The sequence below is a fragment of the Mobula birostris genome, chromosome 25, assembly GCF_030028105.1.
Source record: "Mobula birostris isolate sMobBir1 chromosome 25, sMobBir1.hap1, whole genome shotgun sequence".
NCBI classification, from domain to species: domain Eukaryota; kingdom Metazoa; phylum Chordata; class Chondrichthyes; order Myliobatiformes; family Myliobatidae; genus Mobula; species Mobula birostris.
The window spans coordinates 17,616,801-17,634,738 of NC_092394.1; the positions used below are offsets into that span (position 1 = coordinate 17,616,801).

The window sequence follows — 17,938 nt, forward strand, 5'->3', positions numbered from 1 at the left end:
AGTTGCCTCACAGGCGGCATGGTAGCATAGTGGTTAGCACAACGCTTTGCAGTGCAGGTGCCCCAGGTTCAATTCCCTCTGCTGTCTATAAGGAGTTTGTACGTTCTCCCTGTGACCGCGTGGGTTTCCTCCCACAGTCCAAAGACGTACCAGTTGGTAGGTTAATTGATCCTGTGATAAGGCAAGGGTTAAACTGGGGATTGCTGAGTGGTGCAGCTGGAAGGGCCTATTCTGTGCTGTATCTCAGTAAATTAAAAAAAATAAACATTGATCAGCAGTTCATTCATTTTTATTAAATGCTGGTTTACTGTACGCTAACAGAAAATAGAATGATGACTACTACACACATTAGAGAACTTCACTTTAGGTCTTTAGCCCTGCTTGTCTTCAGATTTGCTTGTATAACAGTTATTTCCATTGTCTTGAAAAACAATGCTCTTTATAAGGTACAGGCAACCTTGTGTTACAGCCAGTTGGGTAACAAAAATTTATCGTTACGGAATTTGCAAATCGCTGCCCAAAAATCTTTGAGAGAGGTACAGAATAAAATGCGCTCTTACAGAATTTATATGTGGATTAAGTAAGTAAGCACAAGATTTACCTTTTCATCTCATTTCTTGATGCATGTGCATATGACGCAGCTTCACATTATGGAAAATCATAATACAGGCACCCTTCTAAGAAAATAAACCCCCACCTTTCTGTAATGCAGGGGTTGCTGGGATTGAAGATGTTACTCAATTTTTAGCTCAGTTGGCTTTAATGTATAGAGTATGTTAATGTTGGCTCACATTTAAATAGCTTAGTAAAATGTAAGGTAAAATCGTTCTGATTTCTAAAATGCTGCTATCGATGAATTTCAGGGTGGAGTGGTTGGTTGTTGATGAATCGGATAAATTGTTTGAGGACGGCAAATCTGGATTTCGAGATCAGTTGGCCACTATTTTCCTGGCCTGTACTTCTCACAATGTGCGGCGAGCTATGTTCAGTGCCACATTTGCGATGGACGTAGAGCAGTGGTGCAAGCTGAACTTGGACAACGTGGTTTCAGTGTCAATCGGTATAAGGTGAGGAAAGGGTTACCATTGGTATGTTGTCTAGTACACTAATTACTAACCTGGTTTTAGTCATACTGGTATGCCCATGGAGGCCGTCAAGTACCTTTTCACTCTCATCCCAGTGCTTGCTCTGTAGCTTTCTATGTAATGGAAATTCAAGTGCCCATTTAGATGCTTTTATATTGTGAGGGCAGCTGCTCCATCTCTCATTCAGGCAGTGTGTTCCAGATTCCAGACACTCCCTAAGTGGAAAAAGATTCCCCTGTTAACCTTTCGGACCCAAGCCTATCTCTAATTGTAGATATTTCTGCTATGGGAAAAGGTTCCTACTATTTACCGATCTATGCCCTACATTAGTTCCCCATCTCAGCCTTTTTTGCTTCAAGATTTTAAAAACAAATCTGTTTGGTCTCTGCTCTTAATGAGCCACTGCATCCCAGGCAATATCCTAGTGAATCTTCACTGCACCCCCTCCAATGCAATCAGGTCTTTCCTGTATTCCAGTGACCAGAAGTGTATATAGTCCTCAAACTGTCATCTAACCAATGTTTTATAAAGTTGTACCATAACTCCCTGTCTCATATGCCTTAGATTATGAAGGGAAATATCCCATTTGTCTTCATCACCATCTCATCTCTGTACTGCAGCTTTCAAGAATTCTGGAACTTCTACACTAAGGTCCCTCTGTTTCTTAGTATTGTGGATTCTGGTTAGTTGGGCCATCGGTTAATTGGGCCAGCTGCTTATTTGGAACAACTCTTAAAGAACAAAAACTAATTGAGAAAATAGTCGTGATTCCCTTCATTTATTTGGGACAATATACCACTTAATTGGGTGAAGAAACTGTGGCTGAACATTTTCTAACTAGCATCAGTCACGTGGCTGTTAACACATTATGCAGTGCTTAGAGCAAACATTTTTTGAATAGCATCAGTTGCATGTGTTTATGTACAAAAGCAGTGAATTTTGTCACTGAATAAGCATTGAGACAACTCAGAACTGTTTTGCTCACTGCTGTTTCAAGCATTCAGACTTGGAAATGCCAGAAACAGCCAGGAGTGAAAATAAAACGATTTCACTACTTCAGCAACTTTGAACTATGAAGAATTTGAACGCATCGACAATCATCTTGAATGTTACCTTTGGTCCCAACCGGACATTCGGCTCTCACTGTGGCTCCACGTAGCTGCTTGTATACTGCAGCGGCCACAGTTGGGTACACCACTTCAGCAGGTGGGCTAAAATAGGTGAGGGTAGCCGGCGGGTCTCATACCCCAATGAGACAGGACATGCCTGTCCTAGTATGCAAAGTTAGATCCGGCAGATTGGGCGGACGAGATTTGCAGTGAGATCCAATGGCCAGGAAGGCAGTTCTGCCACACTACATGGAGAGCAACGCGGGTGGTGAGACATTAAAAAAAAGTCATGATCATCCACTGCAACCGGGGAAGATCCCAGATGTGATATCTACTCGTCCCTCTGGACCCGGACTTCCGAGGTTGGGGGAGTGGAACTGCCCCAGTCCAACAGTTTTTCCACTTTAAAACCCTCCCGCACAGGTTTCCTGCCATAGTTGAATATGACAGACAATCACCAGTAGTGTTCTAATTGGTTATGTATTTCATTTAAATACATAATTTGTTACTTGGTTAAACGGTAGTTTGTCATTTTAGCTATTCCCATGAAACTTCAGCAAATTGGGGCAGCTGCTTAATTGGGCCAAAATGTACAGGTCCCAGTGTGTCCCAATTAGCCAGAATCCGCTGTACTTCCAAAGAGCCTGCCTTTCATTATGTGTTTCCTTCCTTTATTAGTCCTCCTAAAGCACATTACTTTAGTAAGATTAAATTCCATCCCAGATCAGCTGGCATCCATGGAATGAGAAACAGTTAAAGCTTCTGGTAGAAGGTTCTCCATCAGAACTGGAAAAGTTAGCTTCAATTGGAGAGAAGTTGGTGGAGGGATGTGTAGAACAACGGGGATAACTCAAGGAGGGGGAATGAAGCAAGAAGCTGGGAGGCGATGGGTGGTAAAGGGCTGGAAAAGAAGGAATCTGTTAGGAGAGGAGAGTGGACCATGGAATAAAGAGAAGCAGGGGGGAGATGACAGGCAGGTGTGGAGAAGAAGGGGACTAGAATGGAGAAAAGGGAGAGGGAAAATTATTGCAAGTTGGAGAAATCAATGTTCATGCTATCAGGTTGGAGGATACCCGGACTGAGAATCTGATTTGAGTTTGGAGGGTTACTATGTGCTCATTTGGAAGATAAGTTATTACTTTGCGAGATGATGGTAGGCCTTGTTGCAGCAGACCACGAACAGAAAGGCTGGAGTGGGAATAGTGTGATGAATTAAAGGTGGTGATAACCAGAAGCTCAGGTTTGATGATTGCTGCTTAGCATCTGTTCATTCTGCAGGAGTGACACTGAGCCTCCCACCTCTTCACCATTTACAGCACATTAAACCAACAATGAAGCTTGATGTGCTGCTAAATGACTCCATTAAGTCATTTGGATTTCTATCAGAGAGATATTACCTTTGTTCTCTCTCCGACTGAAAAAACTAACCTTGATTTGATTAACATGATATTCTGCAATATTGGAAATCCAGAGCAGCACAGACAAAATGAAGGAGGATCTCTGCAGGTAAGATCATAAATGCTGCCTGATCTGCTGAGTTCCTCCTGCATTTTGTGTATGTAACTTGTATTTGTCTCTTTCCCAGTTCTCACAGTGATCCCAGACACAAAAATTAATTGCTTCTCCAACTACAAATTTTGTCTGACATTGAGGAAACACGAGAGACACAAATCCTAAGGAATGGTCTCGGCCCAAAACATCGACTGTTCGTTTCCCTCCACAGATGACGCCTGACCTGCTGAGTTCCTCCAGCGTTTTGTGTGTTGTTTTCAGCAATTTTGTTTTTTATTTCAATTGCCTAGCATCTGCTGTTTTCTTTTAAATTCCATCTACCATTGCTCTGCCCACCTTTCTAAGCGATCATTGTCATATTGTAGCTTAAGACTGTCCTTGCCTTCAGCGGCAGTACCAATTTTCATCTGCAAATTTACTAATTATTCCTCCTGCATTTGTAACTAGGTTGTTAATATATGGGTCCCAGTGCTGATCTCTGTGGTGCAAACTTACACCATCACACTGAGTCCTATTACCAAGCCGTTTCTGGATTGAATTTGCTGTGAATGCCCGGAAAACTTTTGGACCACTCTCCACACAACACCTTACTGAAATCGTAAACACAAAATAATCTGCAGATGCTGGGGTCAAAGCAACACTCACAACATGCTGGAGGAACTCAGCAGGTCAGGCAGCATCCGTGGAAAAGATCGGTCGATGTTTCGGGCCCGAAGCCTTCGTCAGGACTGTAGGGGGAAGGGGCAGAGGCCCTATAAAGAAGGTGGGGGGAGGGTGGGAAGGAGAAGGTTGGTAGGTTCCAGGTGAAAAACCAGTAAGAGGAAAGATAAAGGGGTGGGGGAGGGAAGCAGGGAGGGGATAGGCAGGAACGGTGAAGAAAGAATAGGGGGAAACACAATGGGTAGTAGAAGGAGGCGGAACCATGAGGGGGATGATAGGCAGCTGGGGAAGGGGGCAGAGTGACGTAGGGATAGGGGAAGGGAGGGGGAGGAAATTACCAGAAGTTGGAGAATTCTATGTTCATACCAAAGGGCTGGAGACTACCTTGATGAGGTGTTGCTCCTCCAACCTGAGTTTAGCCTCATCATGGCAGTAGAGGAGACCATGTATGGACATATCTGAATGGGAGTGGGTAGCGGAGTTGAAGTGGCTATGAGCGTGAAATCAATATCTGCTGCACTGTTCTGATCAATGCGTTTTTTTTTAGTTTAAAAAAAAAATCAATTAGGTTTGTCAGATAGGATAGTCCCCTATCAAGACTATGCTGGCTGTTTTTAATCAATCCCTGCATTTCCAAGTACAGATTAATCCTGCCTTCAGTTTTTTTTTTCAATAAATTCCCTACGACGGGCATTGATTTACAATCAATAACCTTGTTGCTCTTCAATAACTATACTATGTTTACTGTCCTCCAGTAAATTAGTACTTCACTTATGGCCAGTGAAGATTTTAAAATCCTCATTATAGCCCCCATCATTCTTCTCCCTTGCCTCTCATAGCAGCCTAGGATACATCTCAACATCCTCTACTGTGGTTTACCTGTTGGTAATATTTGAGAGATTACATTTGTTGTATACCGTGAACATAAATCACTATTCAGCTTTTGAAATGTGAACATAGTATCACATTTGATGTTCTTGAAGTTGAAAGCCCTTATTCTGAGTTCCACTGTATAAAGGTGAAAACAGCTCTACATATAATATACAGTATATTCAATAATTTTCTTGCAATCATTCAGTTTTAAATTCAGCCCATCTTCCTGCTGCCTTAACAGTGATAGATTTCTTCTTTTTCTTACCTACCATGCCATGAGCCCCTGCATCCAACATATTCTCCACAGTTTCCATCATCTCCAAAGGGATCCTACTACCAACACACCTTTACCTCCAGTCTTCTCTCTGCGTTTTGCAGGGATTATTCCCTCTGTGATTGCCTTGTCCATTTGTCACTTCCCACTAATCTTCCTGGCAAATCCCTACAAGCAGCCTGCCGATTCACCTCCTTACTCATCCCCATTCAGGGCCCCAAATAGTCCTCCCAGGTGACGCAACACTTCACCTGTGAATCTGCGGATGTTGTCGATTGTATTCGGTACTCTTTAACGCAACCTCCTCTATATTGGTGAGACCCATTGTAAATTGGCGGACCACTTCGTTGAGCACCTCCACTCTATCTGTCAAAAGCTGAACTTTCTGGTGGCCAAACATTTTAATTCTCTTTCCATAGAAACCATAGAAACTACAGCACAGAAACAGGTCCTTTGGCCCTTGGCTGTGCCGAACCATTTTCTGCCTAGTCCCACTGACCTGCACACGGACCATATCCCTCCATACACCTTCCATCCATGTATCTGTCCAATTTATTCGTAAATGTTAAAAAGGAACCCGCATTTACCACCTCGTCTGGCAGCTCATTCCATACTCCCACCACTTTCTGTGTGAAGAAGCCCCCCGTAATGTTCCCTTTAAACTTTTCCCCCCTCACACTTAACCCATGTCCTCTGGTTTTTTTTCTCCCCTTGCCTCAGTGGAAAAAGCCTGCTTGCATTCACTCTGTCTATACCCATCATAATTTTATATACCTCTATCAAATCTCCCTTCATTCTTCTACGCTCCAGGGAATAAAGTCCTAACCTATTCAACCTTTCTCTGTAACTGAGTTTCTCAAGTCCCGGCAACATCTTGTAAACCTTCTCTGCACGCTTTCAACCTTATTTATATCCTTCCTGTAACTTGGTGACCAAAGCTGAACACAATACTCCAGATTCGGCCTCACCAATGCCTTATACAACCTCATCATAATATTCCAGCTCTTATACTCAAAACTTCGATTAATAAAGGCCAATGTACCAAAAGCTCTCTTTACGACCCTATCTACCTGTGATGACACTCTTAGGGAATTTTGTATCTGTATTCCCAGATCCCTCTGTTCCACTGCACTCCTCAGTGCCTTACCATTAACCCTGTATGTTCTACGTTGGTTTGTCCTTCCAACGTGCAATACCTCACACTTGTCAGTATTAAACTCCATCTGCCATTTTTCAGCCCATTTTTCCAGATGGTCCAAGTCCCTCTGCAGGCTCTGAAAACCTTCCTCACTGTCTACTACACCTCCAATTTTTGTATCATCAACAAACTTGCTGATCCAATTTACCACATTATCATCCAGATCATTGATATAGATGACAAATAACAATTTCCTCTTCCGACATGTCAGTCCATGGCGTCCTCTTGTTCTATGGTGAGGCCCCCTCAGGGTGGAGGAGCAATACCTTATATTCCTTTTAGGTAGCTTCCAACCTGATGACATGAATATCAATATCTCTTTCCCTCCCCCTTCCCTCTTCTATTCCGTACTCTGGCCTCCTGCCTCTTCTTATCTGTCTATCATCTCCTCTGGTGCTCCTCCTCTTTCCCCTTCCCCTATGGTCCACTCTCCTCTCCTAACAGATTCCTTCCTCTCCAGCCCTTTACCTTTCCTACCCACCTGGCTTCACCCATCACCTTCCAGCTATCCTTCCACTCCCCCCACCTTTATTCTGACACCTTCCCCCTTCCTTTCCAGACCCGATGAGAGGTCTCGGCCCGAAATGTTGACTGTTTATTTCCATAAATACTGCCTGACCCGCTGAGTTCCTCCAGCATTTTGTGTGTGTTGCAATCAATTTTAAGTATGGTTTGATTTGATTAAAAGAACAAAGTTCAATTGAAAATTTGACTGTGACAATAGAGATTTGTGTTTTGTCCTCTTCACTCCTTTTTAATGATATGCTGTTGATACAGTATTTCCTTATTTTGACTGCCTTTTTATTCTCATTGCAATTTGCTGATGTGTTAGAAATAGGTATACTGTGTGATCTCAACTTTAGACTGCTTTTGTTAGCAAAAAATGTTTGGGTTCACTGGATGTTTTTCTTTAGCAGAAATGATTGTAAATTATATCAAGCAAACACATGCTTAGAAGGTCAGGTACATATTGAGAAGTCAATGGCTGTTTCATCATTTTGTTCAACAGCTGATCACTTGCAGCATTTTCTGCTGTTTTTCAGATTTCCAGCTGCTGCACCCTAATTAATGCTGTTATAGTTAAATACATATATTTTTTTCCTTGTAGGAACTCTGCTGTGGAGACTGTTGAGCAGGAGTTACTTTTTGTTGGTACTGAAAGTGGAAAATTGTTGGCAATGCGAGACCTGATTAAAAAGGTACATAATGTTTGAGATAATGAGCCCCACATCACCAATGTAACTGCTACCTGCACAGCTCTTCAAAACACAAGTTTAGAAGATCTTCCATCTGAACTGCAATATCCATGTTTTAGAAGTCATAGGTGTACTGCTAGAGTCCTGGTCAGGATTGAATTAATTGAATAGTATTAATGATGGGTTGTAGCAGACTTGCATTGAGCTATTGAGCCCAGGCTGACATTGAAACTTTTAATGTTAGCAGCAAGTAAACGATGACCAGAACTAAAATACTGCCCTTGTATAAGAATATTTCTGATTGTAAGTCATTGCTATTTTGGAATCTTTCTTAGATTTTCCAGGTACTTCAGGGCATTGTGTACATGTAGTTTCACCACTTTCCACTATGTGGCACCATTTAATAACTTTGACATCTCAGTACTGTACTGTCTTATTTGAAGTCACTTCAAAAAAAGTCTCATTTCACTTCTTGTCTTATCAAATATTTCCACCTATCACTTCAAACCCTATATTCATATACTCTTGTACTCATTTCGTGCTTGCTATCTTTATGTGATACATACTATGAGCAGGTGCTGAATATTCCATTGAAAATAGCAGATAGTAAGTGTAATTCAAACCTCTTCCCTTGGGCTCAGTTTTCCATTCCCGCCTCAAATTTTAGGAAATGGTCAGAGCATTTTTTTAAATCGGGATATCACTGTTCCAACACACAGCCATCTACTCCTTGGGAAAATATTGAAAATTTTGTGTAGGAGTGGAGAGAGGGCAGGTCAGTGAGGGTTTAGTCGGGTAGTGGTGGTTGAGTATTTTCCTTCATTACGAAGACAAGTTTCCCTTGCTGGGCAGTGTTGAGTTTCCTGGTCTTGCATTAATCTCTACAATTAACTATCAGTGCTTGCATGTGAAGGCCAATGGAGTAGTCTTACGAACCACATTAAATCTCCTCCACACTGTCAGCAAATGTTTTGTACCACACCATTTGTAAGGATGAATGTGTGGGGTTCTCAGTGTTATATGAGTGCTTCCTTGCTTGGGGATGCAGTCTGAGATTGTCACTGTGTTAACTATGCCAGTTGCATTAAATTGTGAATCTGCTAAACTGTGCTTATTTTAAATTAAGGGTTTTTCACCTCCGGTGCTGGTTTTTGTTCAGTCCATTGAAAGAGCAAAAGAGCTCTTCCGTGAGTTTATCTATGAAGGTATTAACGTTGAAGTTATCCATGCAGAAAGAACACAGCAACAGGTACTAGCTTTTATTTTCTTGTACAAAGTTTGAAGAAATATAGCTTAATAAATTATTAGATAATAGAAACGTAGAAAATCGGTGCAGGAGTAGGCCATTCGGCCCTTCGAGCCTGCACCACCATTCAGTACGATCATGGCTGATCATCCAACTCAGAACCCTGTACCTGCCTTCTCTCCGTACCCCCTGATCCCTTTAGCCACAAGGGCCATATCCAACTCCCTCTTAAATATAGCCAATGAATTGGCCTCAGCTGTTTCCTGTGGCAGAGAATTCCACAGATTCACCACTCTCTGTGTGAAGAAGTTTTTCCTCATCTCGGTCCTAAAAGGCTTCCCCTTTATTCTCAAACTGTGACCCCTCGTTATGGACTTCTCCAACATCGGGAACAATCTTCCTACATCTAACCTGTCCAATCCCTTTAGAATTTTATACGTTTCAATAAGATCCCCCCTCAATCTTCTAAATTCCAGAGAGTATAAGCCTAGCCGATCCAGTCTTTCATCATATGAAAGTCCTGCCATCCCGGGAATCAATCTGGTGAACCTTCTTTGTACTCCCTCTATGGCAAGAATGTCTTTCCTCAGATTAGGGGACCAAAACTGCACACAATACTCTAGGTGTGGTCTCACCAAGGCCTTGTACAACTGCAGTAGTACCTCCCTGCTCCTGTACTCGAATCCTCTTGCTATAAATGCCAGCATACCATTCGCCTTTTTCACCGCCTGCTGTACCTGCATGCCCACTTTCAATGACTGGTGTACAATGACACCCAGGTCTCGTTGCACCTCCCCATTTCCTGATCGGCCACCATTCAGATAATAATCTGTTTTCCTGTTCTTGCCACCAAAGTGGATAACCTCACATTTATCCACATTAATTTGCATCTGCCATGAATTTGCCCACTCACCTAACCTATCCAAGTCATCCTGCATCCTCTTAGCATCCTCCTCACAGCTAACATTGCCGCTCAGCTTCATGTCATCCGCAAATTTGGAGATGCTGCATTTAATTCCCTCATCTAAGTCATTAATATATATTGTAAACAACTGGGGTCCCAGCACTGAGCCTTGCGGTACCCCACTAGTCACCGCCTGCCATTCTGAAAAGGTCCTGTTTATTCCCACTCTTTGCTTCCTGTCTGCTAACCAATTCTCTATCCACATCAATACCAATATCAATATTATAATTATCTATTATAATGTATAATAGATAATTTATTGCAAGACAATAACTAACATTTATTAGATATTAACCATTGACCATGTTAAGTATTTCAAATTGTCTTTGGGTGACTGAATAAAAATGAAATCTTATCTTTTGCATGAATATGGTACTGGTAGTTCACCCACAACACAATTTATAGGAAGATACATTGCCAACTCAATTGAGAATACTGATGCAACAAATTAACATGCTTCAGGCCTTCAGTGGGCATGGATTAACAAGACCGTGTTGGATCAGGCACATTTGCCTTCTCTGAATGCTTTAGGTTTTGGTCACAGTTGTTGGAGATAAACTATAATATCTGTTTTCATTGATAAGTAGTCTAGCTCATTATTAAAGTAATGTTCTGGTTTCAGAAAGTATTAACTTCTCTTTATTCACTCAGTTGAATCCATAAAATCATTCACTGAGGAAGACCAAAGCCTTTACCTTGTAGGCTGGATTGCTTCTGTGTGAAGGCAGATTAGGTTATAAAAGCTCTGATTTTTGTTTAAGAAGCAGGGTCCATTTTATTTGTTTTTGTGTATTGCCTAACTTCAACTCAATGGGTTAACAGTAGTGATGAAGAAAATGTCCTGCTGCCCAGTGTTGTGCTTTGGTCATTCAACTGATTCTGTGGGTAAAATTTGTATCAGAAATTGGAATGTGAATTTAGAGCTTTTAATTACCCTATTGGCTGGGCCATGGTGTTATATTCCTATGTTCGTAGAAAAAAAAAAGTCAGCAGTGCAAATCTCAGAAGAAAATATAACCTGATGTAATGCTTGGCCAGCTTTTAGTTCAGAATGGATGAATAACTTGGAGTGAACAGATTCCCTTATGTATTCCTTTGCACAAAGAACTTCTGGAAAGAAGATACTGCCTAGATTTGTGTATGTTTGGAAATAGGATGGAATTAGTCTTTCATGTTTTAATCATTCCATCTCTATATATCAAGCTAAAGAGTTATCATGGCACTAGTGAAGTCATTTGGCCCATCAATTCTATGCTTGCTGTCTTTAAGGAAATCCGGTCCATTCAATCATATTCCTTGTTTTCATTCCATGTGTGTGACAACTTGTAAAAAAGTTTTGTGGATATGAACTAGTTAGCTCTCTCTTTGCTTAGTAGCAGAAAACTGCTTGCTGTAGTCTGTCTCATTATCAAATATTTCTTTGGAATTTATTTATTTAGAAATAGAGCATGAAGTAGGCCCTATTGGCCCTTTGAGATGAGCTGCACCACTCTAGCAACCCCCGATTCAACCATAGCTAATCACAGGACAGTTTACAATGACTACCTACCAGTCAGTATGCCTTTGGACTGTGGGAGGAAACCGGAGCACCCGGAGGAAACCCACGCATTCCACGGAGAGGACGTACAAATTCTTCGCAGATGGTGTCGGAATTGAACTCCGGAACTCCCCGGGCTGTAATAGAGTTACGCTAACACTACGCTAATGTGACGCCCATTTGCCAACCTTGGTCACAAGTAGAGGTGGAAATGCTGGACTTGCCAGTGGAGACTTTTGAAGGGGCCAGTGTAGAGAACTAGGCAGATTTTGCTTTGTCTCAATTGCATTGTGGATAATAACTGATTAGTGCTGGTCAGGGTGGCACAATGTCACTGCTAGTCTCAGCAACCAGGTTCAATTTGACTTCCAGTGTTGTTTGTGTGGATTCTGAAATTCTCTTTGTGACCCTGAGGATGTCCTGTGTGTGCTCTGGTTTGTTCCCACATCCCGAAAGTGTGCAAGTTGGTTGGTTAACTGACCACTGTACATGGTTTTTAGTGAGTAAACGAATGGTAAAAAATGGAGTGTGGGTGGTTGATGGGACTATAGAAAGAATAAATGTTAAAATCAGTGCTTGATGTTAGCGTGGTTACAGTGGGTAAACCATTAAAGGCCCTGTATCTGCTATATGACTGATTCACCATCAATACTTGCATTTTAGTCACATATTGAAATAATAAGTTATTTAGAATGCCTTCTCTTTTCTAACTTAAAGCTAATTTATATTGCATCTCCAACTTGCTTACTTGAGTGAGGAACATTTGTCATTACATGTTTTATATAAAGCTACAGGTGACCCCTGCATTACAGGTAGAGGGGTTATGTTTTGAGAAGCTTTATTGATTTTGCTGACCTGAAGCTACAGCATTTATGTATGCATCAAGAATAGCAAGTTGAAAAAAAATTGTCTTATTTACATTTTTTTTCCAAGAAAGCATTTATTCTGCATCTCGATTTTTTTTTTGGCTAGTGACTTGTGAATTCTGTAAGGGCAAATTTCTGTACCCTGAACAGCAATAACATGGCTTATCTGTATTTGTGCAAGTGAATTGTGCCATTCTTGGTATTACATAAAATTATAGTCAGATCCCACTTGAATTTTCTGTTTGACACCCTATGGATCTATTGCAGTAACATGTATTTTTTCTCCCCCATCAGAGAGATAATGTTGTGTTCAGCTTCAGAGCGGGAAAAATTTGGGTTCTGATCTGCACTGCACTCATGGCTCGAGGTATCGATTTCAAAGGAGTGAGTTTAGTCATCAACTATGATTTTCCAACCAGTGCCATTGAATACATCCATAGAATCGGTGTGTATGAAATTTTTCCTCATGCTTTGTTTGAAGAAACTATGTACTGGTTAGCAGTTTGGGTTTTTTGAGGATGGATTTGTATCTTGTGGTAAGTTGAACAAGTTGCACACACAAAATACTGGAGGAGCTCAGCAGGTCAGGCAGCACCTATAGAAATGAACAAACAGTCACAAGGAAATCTGCAGACGCTGGAATTTCAAGCAACACTGCTGCTGTGTTCATGAATAAACAGTCGATGTTCGAGGCTGAGAACCTTCTTCAGGACTGAGAAGGAAAGGGGAAGACATAAGAACAAAAAGGCAGGTGGAGGAGAAGGCGGCTAACTGGAAGGTGATTGGTGAAGCCAGGTGAGCAGGAAAGGTCAAGGGCTGGAGAAGAAGGAATGTGACTGGAGAGAAGAGTGGACCATAGCAGAAAGGAAGAAGGAGTGGACCCAGGGAGAAGTAATAGGCAGGTGAGATAAAGCATCTTGTGCACTTAAGAGAGCCAGTGACACTCAATTTTTTTTGATGGAAAGTTTTATCTGAATTACAAAAATTGTATACTGTAGCAGATCTGACATCTTTCAGAAGTTCCAGACCTCTCGCAACATTCTCCATCCCACCTCCAAAGCACACTTTATCATGGAAAAAGCTGACCTGTTCTTTTGTGAAGCATCTCTAGTGTGTGATTTTATCTTGATATTTACTCAAAATTATGTGCAGAAGTATTGGGTTGCTTACTTTTCAGGAAGCTGACCATCTCTTGTGTGCCGGATTTATCTTGTTGAGAATTTAATCTAGTATTATTGGTAAATATAGTTATCATCCAATTTATGAAGAAGAAAAAACTGCGCCATTTTTGAAAATTAGTTTTACCATCCATACCTGAGGGAATAACTGGATAATTTGGTCTCAGGTGTGTGGAGACGTCACAAGGAACTCTGTTTGATTCCCAAAGGAACGTCTCTGCAAGCTGATAACACTTCTGTTCAAGCTTCTGCCCATTTTCACTGCTCAGTGTTTCAGTTGCAGACAAAAATAATAATCCTAACATTGTTGAAAGCAAGATTTCTAATGTACAGTTTTACTGCTCCTCAAAACCCCGAATATTGATGCTGATAGTATACATGTTGTTCTACTGAATTATAATCTGTTTAAGCATTACTAGAAGATGCAACAGCCAGCAAATTTGATGATGATACGAACAAAATCATATTTGAAAGCAAAATAGATGCAAGTCCAAGACATCTGGATAATTGTTTCACATTGACTTATGGTATTTGATTGTATGATGAAACAAATATGAATGGCTAGTTGGCCCAATGGGCTCAACCATCCTGTGTGAACAGTCACCCCATAACGATATTCAATGTTTCCAAAGATTTGTCTGTGCATCCTAAAAGATTTTTTTTGTATAAAGATTTTGCTAGCCAATTTGAAAGCCTGTACCACCTCCTCCTTCTGTTAACGTAACAGTGTCTTGTGTTTACCTTCTATCCATGCCCTGCAGTGATGCCTTCATTGCCTGTCAGATCTGAAAATTATTTCCAGTCTTTACTTGTAACTCAGCCCTATGTCACACAAGAAAGCTATTTTATGGCCTTTTTCAACATTGCCTAAAACTTTCATGTATCTGCCTCACTCTGTTTTTGTTGTATTATATAATGATGTGCTTTTGACAGTTTGGATGAGCACACTTTAAAGTTCCAGCATGAAAGCCTTTAAGTTGTTTTTCAATCCTACAGAATTCAGTGTTTGCCTTTCTCTATTCTGTTATCTTTATGCAAAACCGCCTTTTATTCTGCTTTTACAGTTTTCTATTTCTGCCACCCTATGTTGTGTCTGACGCTATTTTACAATACATGAAAAGCCAGTAACCATTGGTAACAAATGTTCTGTTGTGACTAGGACGTACTGGAAGAGCTGGTCACCAAGGAAAGGCTATTACATTTTTCACAGAAGATGATAAACCACTACTGCGAAGGTCAGTTTGGACACAAAACTTGAGAAAATTTGGTGTTCTGAATTGTTAGAGAAATGCTAATCCATTTGCTGAGTACACAGAGCAAAAGCACACCTATTTTTATGGTAGTTTTTTTTTAAGTAGGGAAGTTAATATTCAGTATGGTGAAAGGCATAATAGAGCTGAATATTTGCCTTACTATGATTTTAAGCTGTTTTTATATATCGTTCATGCTCACTGACCAAATACTAAACTGTTACTCACATTGTACAAGTACTTCATATTTTAAAATTATTACCTAAAATGAAAATACAAGTTTTTTTAAAATTAGAAAGCAATAATGTCAGTGAATTGCTTTGTGGATTTTATATGGCAAGCCAACTGTAGAGTAAATTGCTCGAGCTTCAGTTCCCACCCACACTCCACAAGGCGTCCAGTGTCAGAATGTAACTGATAAAACTAGGGAACACCAACTATAACATTATTGTTCTGTGTTTGCATGGAGAACTTGTATTTTAGAGAAATATTGTTAAGTTTTGTGAGGAACAAAATAGCTAATGTTGGAATTCTGTAATCTGTTCTTTCTTGTGTGAGTTTCTGTTCCACTATTTAAGTTGCTTGCAATGCTAGCTGTCAAAATCAGTGTTTATAGTGAAGGGTAAGGATCTGTGCAAATCCAGGGTGTAACTCAAATAACTTTAACCCTATGTGGGAAGAGGTTGGGCCCAGATGTGTTTTCACTGCAGTTACCTCATTGAGGTTTCTTAATTTATCAAAACATTTGGCAACTGGTCATCAGTCCATATCGCATTCAAAAATAAAGATTATTAACATATTTGTTCCTATCATATTGGCGAGATAGTTCATTGTTGGAAATAACTCAGAAAATGTGTAGCTTGGGTGGTTGATGGTTGGGTTGAGTTGTTCTCTGATCTTGGCAATCCATTTGCAAACTTTCGTCACCATACGAAGAGACAAATGCTTGGCTTTTATATACTTACCAGTTGATTGGTCATCATTACGGAAGCTCATTTGTGACATAGGGAGGGGGTCTCATCACTGGCTGCATGGCCAATTTTGGGCATTGTCTGGAATTTTGCCCGTGATGGCTTATAAATGGGATCGGGGTCTACATGTCTGTTTATAGAATTGTTTGTGGAAAACCACGCTTACGTAGAAACATAGAAAATAGGTGCAGGAGTAGGCCATTCGGCCCTTCGAGCCTACACCGCCATTTGGTATGATCATGGCTGATCGTCTAACTCAGAACCCTGTACCAGCCTTCCCTCCATACCCCCTGATCCCTTTAGCCACAAGGGCCATATCTAACTCCCTCTCAAATATAGCCAATGAACTGGCCTCAACTGTTTCCTGTGGCAGAGAATTCCACAGATTCACCACTCTCTGTGTGAAGAAGTTTTTCCTAATCTCGGTCCTAAAAGGCTTCCCCTTTATCCTCAAACTGTGACCCTTGTTCTGGACTTCCCCAACATCGGGAACAATCTTCCTGCATCTAACCTGTCCAATCCCTTTAGGATTTTATACGTTTCAATCAGATCCCCCCTCAATCTTCTAAATTCCAACGAGTATAAGCCTAGTTCATCCAGTCTTTCATCATATGAAAGTCCTGCCATCCCAGGAATCAATCTGGTCAACCTTCTTTGTACTCCCTCTATGGCAAGGATGTCTTTCCTCAGATTAGGGGACCAAAACTGTACACAATACTCCAGGTGTGGTCTCACCAAGGCCTTGTACAACTACAGTAGTACCTCCCTGCTCCTGTACTCGAATCCTCTTGCTATAAATGCCAGCATACCATTCGCCTTTTTCACCACCTGCTGTACCTGCATGCCCACTTTCAATGACTGGTATAATGACACCCAGGTCTCGTTGCATCTCCCCTTTTCCTAATCAGCCACCATTGAGATAATAATCTGTTTTCCTGTTTTTGCCACCAAAGTGGATAACTTCACATTTATCCACATTAAATTGCATCTGCCATGAATTTGCCCACTCACCTAACCTATCCAAGTCACCCTGCATCCTCTTAGCATCCTCCTCACAGCTAACACTGCCGCCCAGCTTCATGTCATCCGCAAACTTGGAGATGCTGCATTTAATTTCCTCATCCAAGTCATTAATATATATTGTAAACAACTGGGGTCCCAGCACTGAGCCTTGCGGTACCCCACTAGTCACTGCCTGCCATTCTGAAAAGGTCCCGTTTATTCCCACTCTTTGCTTCCTGTCTGCCAACCAATTCTCTATCCACATCAATACCTTACCCCCAATACCGTGTGCTTTAAGTTTGCACACTAATCTCCTGTGTGGGACTTTGTCAAAAGCCTTTTGAAAATCCAAATATACCACACCCACTGGTTCTCCCCTATCCACTCTACTAGTTACATCCTCAAAAAATTCTATGTGATTCATCAGACATGATTTTCCTTTCACAAATCCATGCTGATTTTGTCCGATGATTTCACCGCTTTCCAAATGTGCTGCTATCACATCTTTGATAACTGACTCTAGCAGTTTCCCCACCACCGATGTTAGGCTAACCGGTCTATAATTCCCTGGTTTCTCTCTCCCTCCTTTTTTAAAAAAGTGGGATTACATTAGCCACCCTCCAATCCTCAGGAACTAGTCCAGAATCTAAAGAGTTTTGAAAAATTATCACCAATGCATCCACTATTTCTTGGGCTACTTCCTTAAGCACTCTGGGATGCAGACCATCTGGCCCTGGGGATTTATCTGCCTTTAATCCCTTCAATTTACCTAACACCACTTCCCTACTAACATGTATTTCCCGCAGTTCCTCCATCTCACTGGACCCTCTGTCCCCTACCATTTCCGGAAGATTATTTATGTCCTCCTTAGTGAAGACAGAACCAAAGTAATTATTCAATTGGTCTGCCATGTCCTTGCTCCCCATAATCAATTCACCTGTTTCTGTCCGTAGGGGACCTATATTTGTCTTAACCATTTTTTTTCTTTTCACATATCTATAAAAGCTTTTATAGTCA

The 17,938-nt window shown here is 41.1% G+C and overlaps 1 protein-coding gene across 1 annotated transcript in view; it reads left to right on the plus strand.

Annotated features, from left to right (window-relative positions):
• The window catches only part of ddx52 (DEAD (Asp-Glu-Ala-Asp) box polypeptide 52), a 36,461-nt gene that overhangs the window by 12,740 nt on the left and 5,783 nt on the right, over positions 1-17,938 (plus strand). The window contains exons 8-12 of the mRNA XM_072243353.1: positions 864-1,067; positions 7,820-7,910; positions 9,034-9,156; positions 12,815-12,965; positions 14,858-14,933. Coding sequence (XP_072099454.1) covers positions 864-1,067; positions 7,820-7,910; positions 9,034-9,156; positions 12,815-12,965; positions 14,858-14,933 — 645 coding nt within the window. The remainder of the gene's footprint in view (positions 1-863; positions 1,068-7,819; positions 7,911-9,033; positions 9,157-12,814; positions 12,966-14,857; positions 14,934-17,938) is intronic.